Here is an 18,371-nt window from a genome sequence, read left to right as displayed (position 1 = left end):
ATGCAGAGGCTAACATGGGAGATAAATAGAAGAAAAAGAGAAAATGAGAGGGTGTGAGCAACCCCATGTTAGTTGGGAGGCAAACTGGCAGAGATTAAGGACTTGGGCTCGGACGCAAGCTACCCAGTTTGTGTCCTGGCTTTGTCACTTACTCTGTGATCGTGAGCAAATTACCTGAGCTCATCTATAAAACAGGGATAGTATCTGTCTACCTCCTAGATTGTGTGAGGATTAAATGACCAATACACCTCAAGAACTTAGAGTGGTATCTGGCACACAGGAACGTGCTGGGGCTCAAGGCCACACAGCTACTACCTAGAAACAGAGAAATACTGGACTGCTCTGATTAAAGCTGGGGGTGGGCGGGCCAGGCACCAAGCCTCGTCCACTTGTCCACCCCTAACCACCACCTTGTCCTAGTCCCACCCACGCAGCCCTAAATGCCTGGGACTTCACAGACTCCCTCTGTGCCAAAGAAGGTTGACCTCAGAGTGGCCTGTTGGAAGCCTGTCTCCTGGGCACTGTGTGAAAAAATGGGGTGATGGCCGCTGACCTGTTTAAGCATTCCAGCACACAAGGCCACTCTCAACTTTATAACATAACTAGACTAGAACCTCAGAAGGCTTTTGCTTCCCATACTTCATCTACCAAAAGGAAAAAAAAGTCTAAACACTCTTCTGCTTGCTGACGTATATAGAAACTGTTTTATTTTTTAAATAACAATGAAGGGGAAAAAGGCCACAAAACAGACAAAAACAGCCTCGAAGAACTCGAAGGACATGTAGATCTCAGAAGGGTACGGTTAACAGAAATGCCTTTGAAGGAACTCCTGAGAAGTTTATGGTGGCCCTCACTACCTGCCTGCTTTATTATTCACTCTGTCTCTCTTCTCTGCCCCTCCTAAGCCATGGTTGTGACCCGGTTTCGAGCAGAGACTTAGTCAACTCTGGGCTGTAACCTCCTAGAGATCTGCTTGGGGACAAGGAAGCCCATGGATCAACCACAGGCCCCAGTCCAGGAGCGGCCCCCTGAGACCTCACGGCCTGTGACTGGTCAGGGTCACTGGGGGGTGAAGACAGGGTCTATGAACCCACAACCCAGTCAGCTGTTCCAGAATTAGGTCACAATGAGGGATACTTGGACTACCTGTGTGCCAAACACCTGTTCTCAGCCATTCCTAACATTCCTGACCAGATGTAGCCTCCTGGTGATTCTGGTTTACACAGATGGGACTATGGGATCATAAGGGCAAAAAGGCCTCATGTATCTGAAGACAGGATAGCTGATAAACCCAGAACTACCCCAGGACAAATGAGAGCTCTCACCAGCCCAAAGAAAGCAGCCAAAGGTCAAAAAAGCTGGGAAGACTTGGGCAGAGGAGGCCCTCTCCAGACAAGGTGAGCTGCTGGACAGCACAGATATACACAAACGGAATAAGAAACTGACAGGTGCGCTAAGATTGCACAGACAAGTGTTCACTGAGAGCAGGTATAAGAGAAGGAAAACTTGCAATCATCCAGTTGTCCCCAGCAGCCCCGGGGAAAGCACGTAACTTCTGTTCCAGAGAGTGCAGAGCTGGTGGAGCTGTTCTTCAAGGCAGCACAACCTTCTCCACCTCACCTCAGTCAGCCAAGGCCAAGTTTGTGGCCTGCAGTCGCTCCATCTCCTGGCAGATGCTCTGCTCCACTGTATCACATGCAGCTAGGAACGCCTACAAGGTAAATGCAGAGCAGTAAGGACCCACTTGGGGCCAGGCACCCCTGCCAGCCCCACCTGCAAAAGGCTCTTTGCCCAGCCACTCTAGGGAACCCCTGGGCGACTGACTCAGGCTGAAACAGGTGTGCAGGGATGGCCTGGGCTCCAGAGGAAGGAGGGGGAGGTAGAGGAAGCACAGGACCAGGGCTTCTGACAGTGCTCTATGCCAACAACCCCCAAAGGGTGCTGAGGACAGGAAGCCAGGCCACTGCAACTGCACGATTTCAGGGGGTCCTGTCCATCGGATCAGTATAACATGTCAGCCCTATCTGCTCCCCAGCCATCTTCCTTCTCAATTAGTTTAAATCCAAATTTAATTACAGGGACATAAAAGGAGCTCTTCTCTTAGGTTCTGGGTTCATGCTGAGATATAACAACCAAAGAGAGGCCACACCACACTTGTACTCTACCGTACTTTGAACAGATACATGCACCAACACATTACACTTTGTGATGCCCTACCACACAACTCACCTGAATCTTTTTCACCAAACCCTTCCTTTTCATTCGACTGTCTTTGAAATTTTCTGGCAGAACCTACGGAAGTATAAGTTGACGTATAAATAATCCTCAGTGAAAATGACATAACACGTCAGAAATACCTACAGTATACCGAACAGGCCACAGGTCACTAATGTGAATGACATGCATTTTCAGGAATCACTTCCCTGGATCTGTAGCCTACATGGCCCTTCCCATGGCTCTCACCCCTATACAAGCTCCCTTTGTTCTTGGTGTTGGGGCCATAGATCTATAACATGGACTTTGTCCTCTTACTGTTTCCTGTGCATGGATACCGTGTCCTGGCTGGACCATGAGCTCAGGGTGGCAGGAAAAGCACAGTGCTTTTCTGCTTCTTCTTTACCACCTCCCCCCAAGAATCCCAAGCAGAGTAGTTTAGGCTAGAGATATCATTACTGTGTCATCTCTAAGAGGGAGCGTGGCATCAATGATTCCCAACAGCCTCACAGGAGCTGGGTCTGACTGAATTCTGTACAGTTAATGAGCTCAGTGAAATGTCAGACACGTGTGTTACGAAAGTTAAGCCCTGTGTTTCTCTAACCATGAGATCATGGACCATCCCAGCTTCCTGAGGATTAGATGCTACTGGCATACATAAATAAAAATAACAGGGACTTCCCTGGCAGTCCAGTGGTTAAGATTCTGCACTCCTAATGCAGGGGCATGGGTTCAATCCCTGATCGGGGAACTAAGATCCCGCATGCCGTGGCCAAAATAAATAAATAAATACATAAATAATATGACAAAAGCCCTATGTTGGTGGGACAGGAGAAATCAGGAACCATCTTACCTTTCTGTGTATTCACCAAAGACCTAGCAGTGTCTGGTACGCGATAGGTGCTCAATACCCTCAGGCAGTGAGTGCGATACTGAAAGAGTGAAACTGACTGAAAAATAGTCAAAGGAAACTAGTTCTTCTCAGCTGAATATTTACTTACTAGCGAGTCAATCTCTTCCAAGATCTTCATAAACTGCTCGATTGTGGCTTTTACTCTCCTGTCGAGTTTGCAGAGAGCTTCAGCTTGCAAATCCTTGGCCAGAAAACCCTGTGGAGGAATGATGCATTATTGCAAAGGTTCCTTGAGGCTGATGGAAAACTCCAAGCCAAGGCACTGATGAAGCAGCCACACCCTGAGTCCACATTCCCCAACAGGCTGGGCCAGACCTCAGGCCCGCAACTTCACCTCTTAGGAAAAACAGAAAAGCTGGCCCTGGGCCACCCCAAGCACTGTAGTAGGCTGCAGGCCATTACATGGTCTATCTTACATGGTCCACTGGGGTCACAAATGCCTGTGGAGGCCTGGCTCTGGTGAAGCCCCCAGTCACCAGTGTATACCCACACACGAGAAGCAGACATTAAGAGCACAGGGTTTAGAGTTTGATAGGCCTGGGCTTCAATTCTGACTGCACTGTACTGGCTTGTGACCTTGAGCAAGTTCTTTACCTATCTGTGCCTTGGTGTTCTCATCTTTAAAATGGAGATCATGATACCCACACCCCAGAGGGTTATTACCGTGAGGATAAAGAGAAATAATGTAGACCTTTAATAGAATTCCTGACACAGATGTATGTATGCTAACAAATGGCAGCACTTACATTATTTTTATTAAATTGTCTGTTTATTCACAATGCTTGGCCTAATGACCAGTTAGCTGGTGACAAAAGGTGGACAGCAGGTATCTCTGAGGAAGTAAAAGCCATAGGCTACAGATGCAGATTTGACAACATGTAGTATATATTAGCTGGCAATTCCAACTTAAAGAATTTATCCTACCAAAAAAATCGGAAATGGTCAAAAAAGATTTATGTCCGAGGACGTTCAAAGAAGCATTATGGCTTCAAGATGGCGGAGGAGTAAGACGTGGAGATCACAAATACATCAGAAATACATCTAAATGTGGAACAACTCCTACAGAACACCTACTGAACGCTGGCAGAAAACCTCAGACTTCCCAAAAGGCAAGAAACTCCCCACGTACCTGGGTAGGGCAAAAGAAAAAAGAAAAAACAGAGACAAAAGGAGGGAGCTGTGAAGGAGGAAAGGTTTCCACACACTAGGAAGCCCTTTCACTGGCGGAGATGCGGGATGGTGGGGAGGGGAAGCTTCAGAGCCACGGTGGAGAGCGCAGCAACAGGGGTGCAGAGGGCAAAGCGGAGAGATTCCTGCACAGAGGATCGGTGCTGACCAGCACTCAGCAGCCGAGAGGCTTGTCTGCTCACCCTCCGGGGTGGGCGGAGGCTGGGAGCTGAGGCTCGGGCGTCGGAGGTCAGATCCCAGGGAGAGGACTGGGGTTGGCTGCGTGAACACAGCCTGAAGGGGCTAGTGCGCCCCAGTTAGGCGGGAGGGAGTCCGGGAAAAGTCTGGACATGCCTAAGAGTAAGGAGACCGTTGTTTCGGGGTGCGCAAGGAGAAGGGATTCAGAGCACTGCGTAAACGAGCTCCAGAGACAGGCGCGAGCTGCGGCTATCAGCGCGGACCCCAGAGATGGGCATGAAACACTAAAGCTACTGCTGCTGCCACCAAGAAGCCTGTGTGCAAGCACAGGTCACTATCCCCACCTCCCCTCCTGGGAGCCTGTGCGCCTGCTACTGCCACGGTCCCGTGATCCAGGGACAACTTCCCCGGGAGAACACACGGCGCGCCTCAGGCTGGTGCAACATCACTCTGGCCTCTGATGCCGCAGGCGCACCCCGCATCCGTACCTCTCCCTCTCCCCGTCCTGAGTGAGCCAGAGCCCACTAATCAGCTTCTCCTTTAACCCCGTCCTGTCTGAGCGAAGAACAGACGCCCTCCTGCGACCTACACGCAGAGGCGGGGCCAAATCCAAAGCTGAACCCCAGGAGCTGTGCAAACAAAGAAGAGAAAGGGAAATCTCTCTCAGCAGCCTCAGAAGCAGTGGATTAAACCTCCACAATCAACTAGATGTACCCTGCATCTGTGGAATACCTGAATAGACAACGAATCATCCCAAAATTGAGGTGGTCGACTTTGGGAGCAACTGTAGACTTGGGGTTTGCTGTCTGCATTTAATTTGTTCCTGGTTTTATGTTTATCTTAGTTTAGTATTTAGAGTTTATTATCATTGGTAGATTTGTTTATTGATTTGGTTGCTTTCTTCTTCCTTTTTTTTAAAAAAATATATAGATACATATATTTTTTTCCTTTTTCTCTTTTTGTGAGTGTGTATGTGTATGCTTCTGTGTGTGATTTTGTCTGTAGAGCTTTGCTTTTACCATTTGCCCTAGGGTTCTGTCCGTTTTTTTTTTTGTATAGCTTTTAGCACTTGTTATCACTGGTGGATTTGTTTTTTGGTTTGGTTGCTCTCTTCTTTCTTTCTTTCCTTCTTTCTTTCTTCTCTCTCTCTTTTTTTTTTTACTTCTTTTTAATTTTTAATAATTATTTTTTATTTTAATAACTTTCTTTTCTTTCCTTTCTTTCTTTCTTTTTCTCTCCCTTTTCTTCTGAGCCATGTGGCTGACAGGGTCTTGGTACTCCGGTCAGGTGTCAGGCCTCTGCCTCTGAGGTGGGAGAGCCAAGTTCAGGACACTGGTGCACCAGAGACCTCCCTGCTCCTTGTAATATCAAATGGTGAAAGCTCTCCCAGAGATCTCCATCTCAACACTAAGACCCAACTCCACTCAACGACCAGCAAGCTACAGTGCTGAACAACCTATGCCAAACAACTAGCAAGACAGGAACACAACCCCACCCATTAGCAGAGAGTCTGCATAAAATCATAATAAGGTCATAGACACCCCAAAACACGGTCTTGCCCACCAGAAAGACAAATCCAGCCTTGTCCACCAGAACACAGGCACTAGTCCCCTCCCCCAGGAAGCCCACACAACCCACTGAACCAACCTTAGCCACTGGGGGCAGACACCAAAAACAGCGGGAACTGTGAACCTGCAGCCTGCGAAAAGGAGACCCCAAACACAGTAAGTTAAGCAAAATGAGAAGACAGAGAAACACACAGCAGATGAAGGAGCAAGGTAAAAACCCATCAGACCAAACAAATGAAGAGGAAATAGGCAGTCTACCTGAAAAAGAATTCAGAGAAATGATAGTAAAGATGATCCAAAATCTTGGAAATAGGATGAAGAAAATACAAGAAACGTTTAACAAGGACTAGAAGACCTAAACAGCAAACAAACAATGATGAACAACACAATAAATGAAATTTAAAATTCTCTAGAGGAATCAATAGCAGAATAACTGAGGCAGAAGAATGGATAAGTGACCTGGAAGATAAAATAGTGGAAATAACTACTTCAGAGCAGAATAAAGAAAAAAGAATGAAAAGAATTGAGGACAGGGCTTCCCTGGTGGCTCAGTGGTTGAGAGTCCGCCTGCTGATGCAGCGGGCACTGGTTTGTGCCCTGGTCTGGGAAGATCCAACGTGCCATGGAGCAGCTGGGCCTGTGAGCCATGGCTGCTGAACCTGCGCGAACGGAGCGTGTGCTCCGCAACGGGAGAGGCCACAACAGTGAGAGGGGCCCGCGTACCACAAAAAAGAAAAAAAAAAGAGAACTGAGGACAGGTTTAGAGACCTCTGGGACAATATTAAATGCACCAACAGGGCTTCCCTGATGGTGCAGTGGTTAAGAATCTGCCTGCCAGTGCAGGGGTCATGGGTTCGAGCCCTAGTTGGGGAAGATGCCACATGCCATAGAGCAACTATGCCTGTGTGCCACAACTACTGAGCCTGTGCTCTAGAGCCCACAAGCCACGACTGCTGAGCCTCTGTGCCACAACTACTGAAGCCTGTGCACCTAGAGCCAGTGCTCTGCAGCAAGAGAAGCCACTGCCATAAGAAGCCTACGCACTGCAACAAAGAGTAGCCCCCGCTCGCAGCAACTAGAGAAAGCCCGCGCACAGCAACGAACACACAACACAGCCAAAAATAAAAAAATAAATTAATTTTTTAAAAAAATGCACCAACATTCGAATTATAGGGGTCCCAGAAGAAGAAGAGAGAAAGAAAGGGACTGAAAAAATATTTGAAGAGATTATAGTTGAAAAATTCCCTAATATGGGAAAGGAAATAGTCAAGTCCAGGAAGTGCAAAGAGTCCCATACAGAATAAACACAAGGAGAAACATGCCAAGACACACATTAATCAAACTACCAAAATTAAACACAAAGGAAAACTATTAAAAGCAGGGGAAAACAACAAATAACATACAAGGGAATCCCCATAAGGTTAACAGCTGATCTTTCAGCAGAAACTCTGCAAACCAGAGGGAATGGCAGGACATATTTAAAGTGATGAAAGGGAAAAACCTACAACCAAGATTGCTCTACCCAGGAAGGATCTCATTCAGATTCAATGGAGAAATTAAAACCTTTACAGACAAGCAAAAGCTAAGAGAATTCAGCACCACCAAACCAGGTTTACAACAAATGCTAAAGGAACTTCTCTAAGCAGGAAACACAAGAGAAGGAAAAGACCTACAATAACAAACACAAAACAATTAAGAAAATGGTAATAGGAACAAACATATCAATAATTACCTTAAATGTAAATGGATTAAATGCTCCAACCAAAAGACACAGACTGGCTGAATGGATACAAAAACAAGACCCATATATATGCTGTCTACAAGAGACCCACTTCAGACCTAGGGACACATACAGACTGAAAGTGAGGGGATGGAAAATGATATTCCATGCAAATGAAAATCAAAAGAAAGCTGGAGTAGCAAGTCTCATATCAGACAAAACAGACGTTAAAATAAAGACTATTATAAGAGACAAAGAAGGACACTACATAATGATCAAGGGATCAATCCAAGAAGGAGAGATAACAATTGTAAATATTTATGCACCCAACATAGGAGCACCTCAGTACATAAGGCAAATGCTAACAGCCATAAAAGGGGAAATTGACAGCAACACAATCACAGTAGGGGACTTTAACACCACACTTACACAAATGGACAGATCATCCAAACAGAAAACAAATAAGGAAACACAAGCTTTAGATGATACATTAAACAAGATGGACTTAATTGATATTTATAGGACATTCCATCCAAAAACAAAAGAATACACTTTCTTCTCAAGTGCTCATGGAATATTCTCCAGGATAGATCATATCTTGGGTCACAAATCAAGCCTTGGTAAATTTAAGAAAATTGAAATCATATCAAGTGTCTTTTCCAACCACAATGCTATGAGACTAGATAACAATTACAGGAAAAAAATCTGTAAAAAATACAAACACATGGAGGCTAAACAATACACTACTTAATAACCAAGAGATCACTGAAGAAATCAAAGAGGAAATCAAAAAATACCTAGAAACAAATGACAATGAAAACACGACTATCCCAAACCTATGGAATGCAGCAAAAGCAGTTCTAAGAGGGAAGTTTACAGCAGTACAATCCTACCTCAAGAAAAAAGAAACATCTCAAATAAACAACCTAACCTAACACCTAAAGTAATTAGAGAAAGAACAAAAAAACTCCCAAAGTTAGCAGAAGGAAAGAAATCATAAAGATCACAGCAGAAATAAATGAAAAAGAAATGAAGGAAACAATGGCAATCATCAATAAAACTAAAAGCTCATTGTTTGAGAAGATAAACAAAATTGATAAACCATTAGCCAGACTCAACAAGAACAAAAAGGAGAAGACTCAAATCAATAGAATTAGAAATGAAAAGGGAGAAGTAACTACTGACACTGCAGAAATACAAAAGATCATGAGAGATTACCACAAGCAACTCTATGCCAATAAAATGGACAACCTGGAAGAAATGGACAATTCTTAGAAAAGCACAACCTTTTGAGACTGAACCAGGAAGAAATAGAAAATATAAACAGACCATTCACAAGCACTGAAATTGAGACTGTGATTAAAAATCTTCCAACAAACAAAAGCCCAGGACCAGACGGCTTCACAGGTGAATTCTATCAAACATTTAGAGAAAAGCTAACACCTATGCTTCTCAAACTCTTCCAAAATATAGCAGAGGGAGGAACACTGCGAAACTCATTCTACGAGGCCCCCATCACCCTGATACCAAAATGAGACAAAGATGTCACAAAGAAAGAAAACTACAGGCCAATATCACTGATGAACATAGATGCAAAAATCCTCAACAAAATACTAGCAAACAAAATCCAATAACACATTAAAAGGATCATACACCATGATCAAGTGGGGTTTATCCCAGGAATGCAAGGATCAATTAATGTGATATACCATATTAACAAATTGAAGGATAAAAACCATATGATCATCTCAATAGATGAAGAAAAAGCTTTCGACAAACTTCAACACCCATTTATGATAAACACCCTCCAGAAAGTAGGCATAGAGGGAACTTTCCTCAACATAATAAAGACCATATATGACAAACCCACAACCAACATCGTTCTCAATGGTGAAAAACTGAAACCATTTCCACTAAGATCAGGAAGAAGACAAGGTTGCCCACTCTCACCACCTTTATTAAACATAGTTTTGGAAGTTTTAGCCACAGCAATGAGAGAAGAAAAGGAAATAAAAGGAATCCAAATTGCAAAGGAAGAAGTAAAGCTGTCACTGTTTGGAGATGACATGATACCGTACATAGAAAATCCTAAAGATGCTACCAGAAAACTGCTAGAGATAATCAATGAATTTGGTAAAGTAGCAGAATACAAAATTAATGCACAGAAATCTCTTGCATTCCTACACACTAATGATGAAAAATGTTAAAGAGAAATTAAGGAAAAACGCCCATTTACCATTGCACCAAAAAGAATAAAATACCTAAGAATAAACCTACCGAAGGAGACAAAAGACCTGTATGCAGAAAACTATAAGACACTGATGAAATAAATTAGAGGTGATACAAAGAGATGGAGAGATATACCATGTTCTTGGATTGGAAAAATCAATATTTTGAAAATGACTATACTACCCAAAGCAATCTACAGATTCAACGCAATCCCTATCAAACTACCAACAGCACTTTTCACAGAACTAGAACAAAAAGTTTCACAATTTGTATGGAAACACAAAAGACCCCAAATAGTCAAAGCAATCTTGAGAAAGAAAAACGGAGCTGGAGGAATCAGGCTCCCAGACTTCAGACTATACTACAAAGCTACAGTAATCAAGACAGTATGGTACTGGCACAAAAACAGAAATACAGATCAATGGAACAGGAGAGAAAGCCCAGAGATAAACCCATGCACATATGGTTACTTTATCTTTGATAAAGGAGGCAAGAATATACAGTGGAGAAAAGAGAGCCTCTTTAATAAGTGGTGCTGGGAAAAGTGGACAGGTACATGTAAAAGAATGAAATTAGAACACTGCCTAACACCATACACAAAAATAAACTCAAAATGGATTAAAGACCTAAATGTAAGGCCAGACACTATCAAACTCTCAGAGGAAAACATAGGCAGAACACGCTATGATATAAATCACAGCAAGATCCTTTTTGACCCACCTCCTAGCGAAATGGAAATAAAAACAAAAATAAACAAAGGGGACCTAATGAAACGTCAAAGCTTTTGCACAGCAAAGGAAACCATAAACAAGACGAATAGACAACCCTCAGAATGGGAGAAAATATTTGCAAATGAAGCAACTGACAAAGGATTGATCCCCAAAATTTCCAAGCAGCTCATGCAGCTCAATATCAAAAAAACAAACAACCCAATCCAAAAATGGGCAGAAGACCTAAATAGACATTTCTCCAAAGAAAAAATACAGATTGCCAACAAACACATGAAAGATTGCTCAACATCACTAATCATTAGAGAAATGCAAATCAAAACTACAATGAGGGGGCTTCCCTGGTGGGCAGTGGTTGAGAGTCCGCCTGCCGATGCAGGGGACGTGGGTTCGTGACCTGGTCCAGGAAGATCCCACATGCTGGGGAGTGGCTGGGCCAGTGAGCCATGGCCACTAAGCCTGCGCATCCAGAGCCTGTGCTCCGCAACGAGAGAGGCCACAACAGTGAGAGGCCCGCATACCGCAAAAAAAAAAAAAAAAAATCTACAAACAATAAATGCTGGAGAGGTGTGGAGAAAAGGGAACCCTCTTGCACTGTTGGTGGGAAGGTAAATTGATACAGCCACTATGGAGAACAGTATGGAGGTTCCTTAAAATACTAAAAATAGAACTACCATAGGAGCCAGTAATCCCACTGCTGGGCATATACCCTGAGAAAACCAGAATTCAAGAAGAGTCACGTACCACAATATTTACTGCAGTTCTATTTACAATAGCCAGGACATGGAAGCAACCTAAGTGTCCATCAACAGATGAATGGATAAAGAAGATGTGGCACATATATACAATGGAATATTACTCAGCCATAAAAAGTAAAGAAATTGAGTTATTTGTAGTGAGTTGGATGGACCTAGAGTCTGTCATACAGAGTGAAGTCAGAATGAGAAAAAGAAATACCATATGCTAAAACATATATATATATGGAATCTAAAAAAAAAAAAAAGATGGCTCTGAAGAACCTAGGGGCAGGACAGGAATAAAGATGCAGATGTAGAGAATGGACTTGAGGACATGGGGAAGGGGAAGGGTAAGCTGGGACGAAGTGGCATGGACTTATATATACTACCAAATGTAAAATAGATAGCTAGTGGGAAGCAGCCGCATAGCACAGGGAGATCAGCTCGGTGCTTTGTGACCACCTAGAGGGGTGGGGTAGGGAAGGTGGGAGGGAGACAGAGGAGGGAGGAGATATGGGGATATGGGTATATGTATAGCTTATTCACTTTGTTATAAAGCAGAAACTAGCACACCACTGTAAAGCAATTATACTCCAATAAAGATGTTAAAAAAAAAAAGGAAGCACTATACATAACGGTAAAATAACATTAGGTGATGAATAATAGAGAATTGGTTAGGTAAACCATGATCCATTCATATGATGAAATAAATACTATGCAAGTTTTGAAAAGTATGACCTTGTTTTTTTCAGTCAAAACTTTTTTTCTTTATTTAGGTATAGTTGATTTACAATACTGTGTTCGTTTCAGGTATACAGTAAAGTGATTTGGTTACATACGATCATTTTTAATGACATGGGAAAATGTTCAATTTTTTAAACCAATAAAGGAACAATTTACAAACAAAGTGTGTCTAACATTATACCAATTTTTTTAAGATGAAAAAATAGATTCCAGTTTCTAGTAATGATTATCTTTGAGTTGGGGGTCTTACAGGTAATTATTATTTTTCATATTAGTGCCCATATGTTTTCTTAAAAGCTATGTACAATCAGCATGTATTACTTTTGTAATTAAAACACAAACATACATCAATAAATGTTACAAAATGAAGGGATCAAAAATAAGTATGTGCTTTGGGGCTGTTCCTCATCCTTATTTGGTTTCAGTACTCCACCTCTAATACTATAAGGAATTGAATAGGATGACCCCTATGCCCACCACAAGATCATGGTCAACTTGGACCTTCTATGAATCAACACAATGTTCTTTGCCTTGCCAAATACATTATAGCTGACTAGACTGAGAGAAGCTACTTATTCTATTTTAGACACATGATCCTAGCACAGCAGGTGTTCTCCTAGGAGCACAAATGGATGCTGGCTGGGGTTTGGAAATAACAGTGTTGATAACACTTACAAAGCACTTAGTATATGTCAGGCTCAAATTATGTAATTTAATCCCCACAACAGCCCTAAGAGGGAGGTACCATCATTACTCCCTTTTTACAGATGAGGAACCTGAGACAAAGGCAAACTTGCCCACAGTAACAGAAAGGATAGAGCCAGGGTCTGAACCCAGGGAGTCTGACAACAAAGTCCGCCCTTGTAACCACACATTTGTATCTCCAGAGAATTCTTATAGAAGGCAGAATGACAAAGTCCACGGAGAGAGTTACCTGCTGGATTCCAGTAAGCTCTTTACTCAACTCTTCCAGTTGGTCAGCTATCTTCTCCACAGACTTCTCCAAATCTTTCAACTTCTTTATTTCAACTTCTTCCTCTGGACTGTTCTAAAATGTTTAAGAATAAAATGAAGTCAAGAATTTTTTTTCTGTCAGGAAAAAAAAAATCTGACCACAAGTGGGTTAAACCACTGACCTAGAAAAAATCGTATTAACTCTGTTGCTTCTTAGAAGGCAAGCTGGAGGGTTATACATGAAGGTTTTCTATCTACAAAGACTCTAGACTAGATAGAGAGAAGGTATCAGGTACACATTCTGGCAAGAGAGCCCTGACGGCTTGGGTTCAGAGAACAAAGCTGATCCATGTGCCAGATTCAACCTCAGCCTGGGGCTGATTACCAACAGATTCCGGACTGAAGCCTGGAGTGTTAACAAATTACAGTGAATGCCTGTGAGGAGTCCAGAACGGTGAGACAGGTGGAATTCTACCCTTCCTTTAAATGGAATTCCTGAGCTCTCTCATTCAATATGATGATGATGATGAATACTTTTACTGAGCATCCCCTGTATGCCAGGTTTCATCCTAAGCACTTCACCTGTATTACTGTTTAAGCCTTACCACAATCCAGTGAAGGAGGTACTGTTTCAGATGATGAAATTGAGGTTACTGTAAAGTAACTTAAGGTTACACAGCCCAAAATAGGTAGAAGAGACATAAATTGGACTTGGCTCCACATACTCCAGGACAGCTCCAACTGAGGGTCCTAAAGCTTCTTCAAACTCAACCCTTGGGTTCTGCTCATTGCCCATCACCATTCTCCCTGACCCTTGAGCAAGAAATCTCTAGATTATTTCCCCTTCTCTCACCTTAATTGGTAGCCAGCAGCTTCCTGCTTTTACACTACCCTAAATTGTTCACATTCTTCTTTGTGGCCAAATCCTGAGTGCCAGTCTCCTGGCAGTTCCAAGTCTGGAGTAGACTTTCCTTGCCTCCACTTTGCTAATCTCTGCCCTCTCTCCACTCTGAATCAGCCACCTCACTCGAAGTAAGGGAACTTCACAGGACCAACAATTCCACTGTGTCACAATGCAGGGCTGGCTATGGCCCTCTCTCATCACCCCAGGGCCTACTTTTCTCACCAACTGGCTTTTTCTCCGTCACCTCTTTAGTCTGAACCTTTCTTTCCAGCCAAAGAGGGTTTATCCTTATGTGAGATTTTAGTAAAAAGAATGGTTAAAGGAAGAGAGGCTCCTGAAGTTTGCAGAGTACTTATTTTTAAAATCTACAGGTTTATTCTAACAAAATGCTCTCTTGCAAATCCCCCTCCAAGTGAGTAGGGACTGCCTCAGGCACTATTTTAACCAGACTGATTCCACCAACAACACAAAAGCCACATTACTGAGGCAGCATAACCACTCCTAATTCCCAGAGTGAAAGCCCTGAACAACAGGCGCTGGAGGGTGTGAGAACTGGTGACTCCAGGGAACAAAGAGACTACATTTGTTTAGAGAGCGCTACTTCACCAGCGCCAACCCTGGCTCCCCGACTTGGCCTTCTAAACAGAAACATGCATAAAAGACCTTCGTCATTTGATTCTGAGGTATTCTGGTGGAAAAAGCAATTTACCTTTTTCCCAATTAACATGACCCGGCAACCATTTTGTATTCCAAGTGCTGACAATGGCGTCTCCATTTCCTTCAGAGATTTTCCTGAACAAAGAAGAAAGTGATGTCAGGTTGCAACAATTGCACAACAGTGAAAACAGATTTCAGCAAGGGTACAGGAAGTAGTGTGTTCACTAATGAGAAGAGGATGAATTGGTATAAGCTTTTTAGAAGGTTTCTTGACCCAGTAACTTCATTTTAGATATTTACCCTAACACATAACTGGACATGTGCCTGCACAATAACTGTTATACAATAACTATTATTCATAATAGTGAGAAACTGGAAAGAGCCCAAAATTCAGGAATAGGGGACTGATTAACTATACATCAGTACAACAGAAGACTTTGTAGGCATCAAAGCTCATTTTTTCAAGAAACTTCAATGCCATAATACATGTTGATGACCCAGTGTTATAAGATCACTAGAAATGATCCTAGTTTTGTCAACTAAAAAAAAAAGCCACAAATGAGAACCTACACTTTGGGATGCCAGGACAAACAAACAAAAAGAGGCTGGACGGAAATATATTGAATTGTTATAAGGGGTTTTATCCAGGAGAACATTTTCTTTTTTGTGCTTTCCTCTATTTTCAAACATGGATTTCTATTGCCTTTATAATTCTAAAATGAAACGTTTTTAAAAAGAAAAGACAAGGAGCTGTACTATGAAGTACAAATATAAATGCCCATCACTAAATTCCCATCACTAAATTTTTTATGACTGGCACCAAATGGGATACATTTAGCCTCATCAGATACCAGAATAATGGGTTCCCATGGGAATGGGAAGACCAGAGAATGGGGATGGGAGTGGGTGTGTCCTGGCAGAAATCAGCATCATCCACTGGGCCTGCCACATCCAGGCCCTGGTAAGTTTGTTCAATACCTTCTCTGTGCCAGCGCTATGCCAAGCATTGGACACATAGCAGTATCTCTGCCCTTGTGGAATTTGTTATTGTATTAGAGAAATCAGATGTTCGGTGACTATGAAGACAATTATTTAATAGGAATTTCAGTACAAGTTATGCAAAAGTGGTAGGGAGTGCCATCTGAACACAATGGGAAGAGGATCTAACTTGGCCAGGGAAGGCTGCCCATGTGCTTCATCAAAAATGGTAATATTTCTGTCACCTTCATGTGACTTCAACTCTAATACCTGTTCAAATGTTTGCACGTGTCCAGTGCATAGTAGGTCCTCAATACATATTTGTTGAAGTGATGAATAAATGAACAAGCAAATAAGAATTGTCCTAGTTTCGAAACTGAGAGTTTCTATTATTAAAGTTAAGCAGTTTTAAATAGGCCTTTTAGCAATGAGGGCTCAAAGCTGGAAGAGAAATACCTACCCTTAAATATGAGTTTCTGAAAAGGCAGCGGGACCCCTGTGGCCTCTTCAACAACCTGGGCCAGGTCTTGGACAATTGGTTCACTACAGCCTTCTTGCGGGATAACCTGAAGATCGTGCTTCTCATTGCCTGGGGAGAGAGAAAAGTGTTGAAGAAAACTCTTTCACACAAACCAATATAGGCTGACACTTTATTTACCCAGCCTTCAAGGCCTGCTCAAGGATTTTTGTTTCCTTTATTATAGTAACTAACAATATCAGTGATATCAGCTAACATTTTAAGCACTTAACATGCATAAGGGGCTGACTAGGCTCATTTCATGCATGATCTTATTTAATTCTCAGAACAACCTCATGAAGTAGGTACTACCTATTATTCCCCATTTCACAGATAAGCAAACTATGAGTTCAGTCCAATTAAGACCTGCCTAATGAGACCCAACTCTAGAATTAGAACTTGACCTCAGATCTATCTGATTTCAAAGTCCGTGCTTTTCTTCACAAGCCATCTGCATCCTGTGGCCTGACTGTCCTCTACTCTGTGTTGTACTGGGCAAGGTACTATTTTTGTCTCCTTTGCTGTAATGGGCAAGGAAATGTTTTTCCTCCAGGTCTCTCCCACTGGGGACACCTCGGCACATACATGGTTGGTGCCCAGTAAATAGACAAATGAATGAATAAACTCAAACAGCAGAAATTCCTTTTTGGAGCAGAGGTGCTAATTCTTTTCTGGGTATGTGGACAATAAGGAGGTAGCCTGTGCCAGTGCATCATGCCAAGCCTTAAGCCTACTCAACAGCCACTTGTAGTGAGTGGGACAGGTGTTACCAAATCTGCTTCTATGTGAAGTAGAAACCAGCTGCCTAGAAAGGAGACATCCCAAGGTCACTTAAACCTGAATTATCTAGAATCCTGGTCACCAGATTCCGAAGCTCTGGGGTCTCCCCTAATTGGTCCTGAGGAAACCTCATGGACTCAGCTATCTGGAGAACTCGACACAGATCTTTGTCTAGTTCTGTGTCAACTCCAAAAGTAGGCAGACCCAAAGGGTGCCCAGAGTGTACGCTTGAACCCACGGCTCACTCAAAAAGCAGACAAGAGTTCAGACTCTCGCACACACGTAGGTGTCCAGACACACAGCAGTCATACACAACATGGCTAAAAAGAGCCAGGCACAAAGACCCACAATAACTACGCAGGCACACACTAACACATACAACCAGGACCACGATGTGAAGCACGGACATCGAGTATCTCACAAATGGCCTGAGACAAAACACACCAGCCACATGGAAAGGTGTGCTGAACAAAAGATCCGTACAAAAGCCGGCCCCACGGACACAAACCAGATCCCACGCTTCCGGACGCCAGAAGAACACAAGGACACACGCTTCGGGAGGGCACGTGGCCAAACCCACAGACCCCGCCAGACTTTTCGCAGCCCGCGCTCACTGTGGGTGACGGTTACGCTGAGCCCGGCTGCCGCCATTTCCTCGCTCCGGGCCACCTCTTCACTTAGGGCCACCTCTTCGCTTCCGATCGCCTCTTCGCTCCGGGACCCCTCTTCGCTCCGGGTCACCTCTTCGCTCCGAGCCGAGCGAGGCCGTGCTTTCTTCTTCACCCGCGGCCTGCGAACGCAGGCGGCGGTGCCCCTGGTGGATCCGGCATGCCCTCTGGTCACACTCCGGACGGCTGATCGCTGGGAGGGAGGCGGACCGCGCTCGCCTGGGGGCACCGACTGGCGCGGCTCCCGGCCCAGCCGAGGGGCGCGCCGCCGGGGGCCCAGCCGCTCCCGATCGCCTCGCGATCTCCGAGCGCCGCCGCGCTCCGCCAGACCCGCGCTAGTTGCCCACCCAGCGGTGGAGGCTGAGCGCGGAGCCCCGCGACCCCGCCCGGCTACTTCCACGCTCCGCCCGGGCCTGCCGGCCCCGCCCCTCGGAGCAGCCCTGCTCCCGCCAGGCTCTATTCCGCTACCGCCGCCCCCGGGCCCCACCCACTCAGCTGAGGCCCCGCCCGGCTTATGAGGCCACGCCCACGCCCGCCACCGAGGCCACGCCCCCTGCTGACTCGGTCTCTCACCTCCAACCTCCTGCAGTTCTTCCCCGGAAGACCGAGCTGAAAATCCGGAAAAAGGATCGGTAAACGCCAATAGGCACATTGCGCTTGCGCATGGAGGGCCGGAAGTCAAGTCGGAGGCGGAG

At 44.2% G+C, this 18,371-nt stretch overlaps 1 protein-coding gene across 3 annotated transcripts; it reads right to left on the bottom strand.

The window, feature by feature from the left end:
• Positions 1-692: 692 nt before the first annotated feature.
• On the bottom strand, positions 693-18,005 carry BAG1 (BAG cochaperone 1). 3 transcript variants are annotated; one of them, XM_065878732.1, is made up of 8 exons: positions 17,714-17,755; positions 17,623-17,677; positions 16,172-16,300; positions 14,786-14,868; positions 13,153-13,266; positions 3,216-3,323; positions 2,230-2,292; positions 1,622-1,711 (listed from the first exon to the last, which is right to left on the bottom strand). In XM_065878732.1, exons 2-8 carry the CDS (start codon positions 17,657-17,659, stop codon positions 1,622-1,624), a joined length of 624 nt encoding a protein of 207 aa, XP_065734804.1. In that variant the 5' UTR covers positions 17,660-17,677; positions 17,714-17,755. The 3 variants fall into 3 exon arrangements, with proteins under 3 accessions (XP_065734803.1, XP_065734804.1, XP_065734802.1); XM_065878730.1 differs by lacking the exon at positions 17,714-17,755 and having other exon boundaries at positions 17,623-17,659; XM_065878731.1 differs by lacking the exon at positions 2,230-2,292 and having other exon boundaries at positions 693-1,711; positions 17,623-18,005.
• Positions 18,006-18,371: the final 366 nt, after the last annotated feature.

Source organism: Phocoena phocoena, chromosome 6, assembly GCF_963924675.1.
Source record: "Phocoena phocoena chromosome 6, mPhoPho1.1, whole genome shotgun sequence".
NCBI lineage: Eukaryota > Metazoa > Chordata > Mammalia > Artiodactyla > Phocoenidae > Phocoena > Phocoena phocoena.
This window is presented reverse-complemented; position numbering and strand designations above follow the sequence as displayed.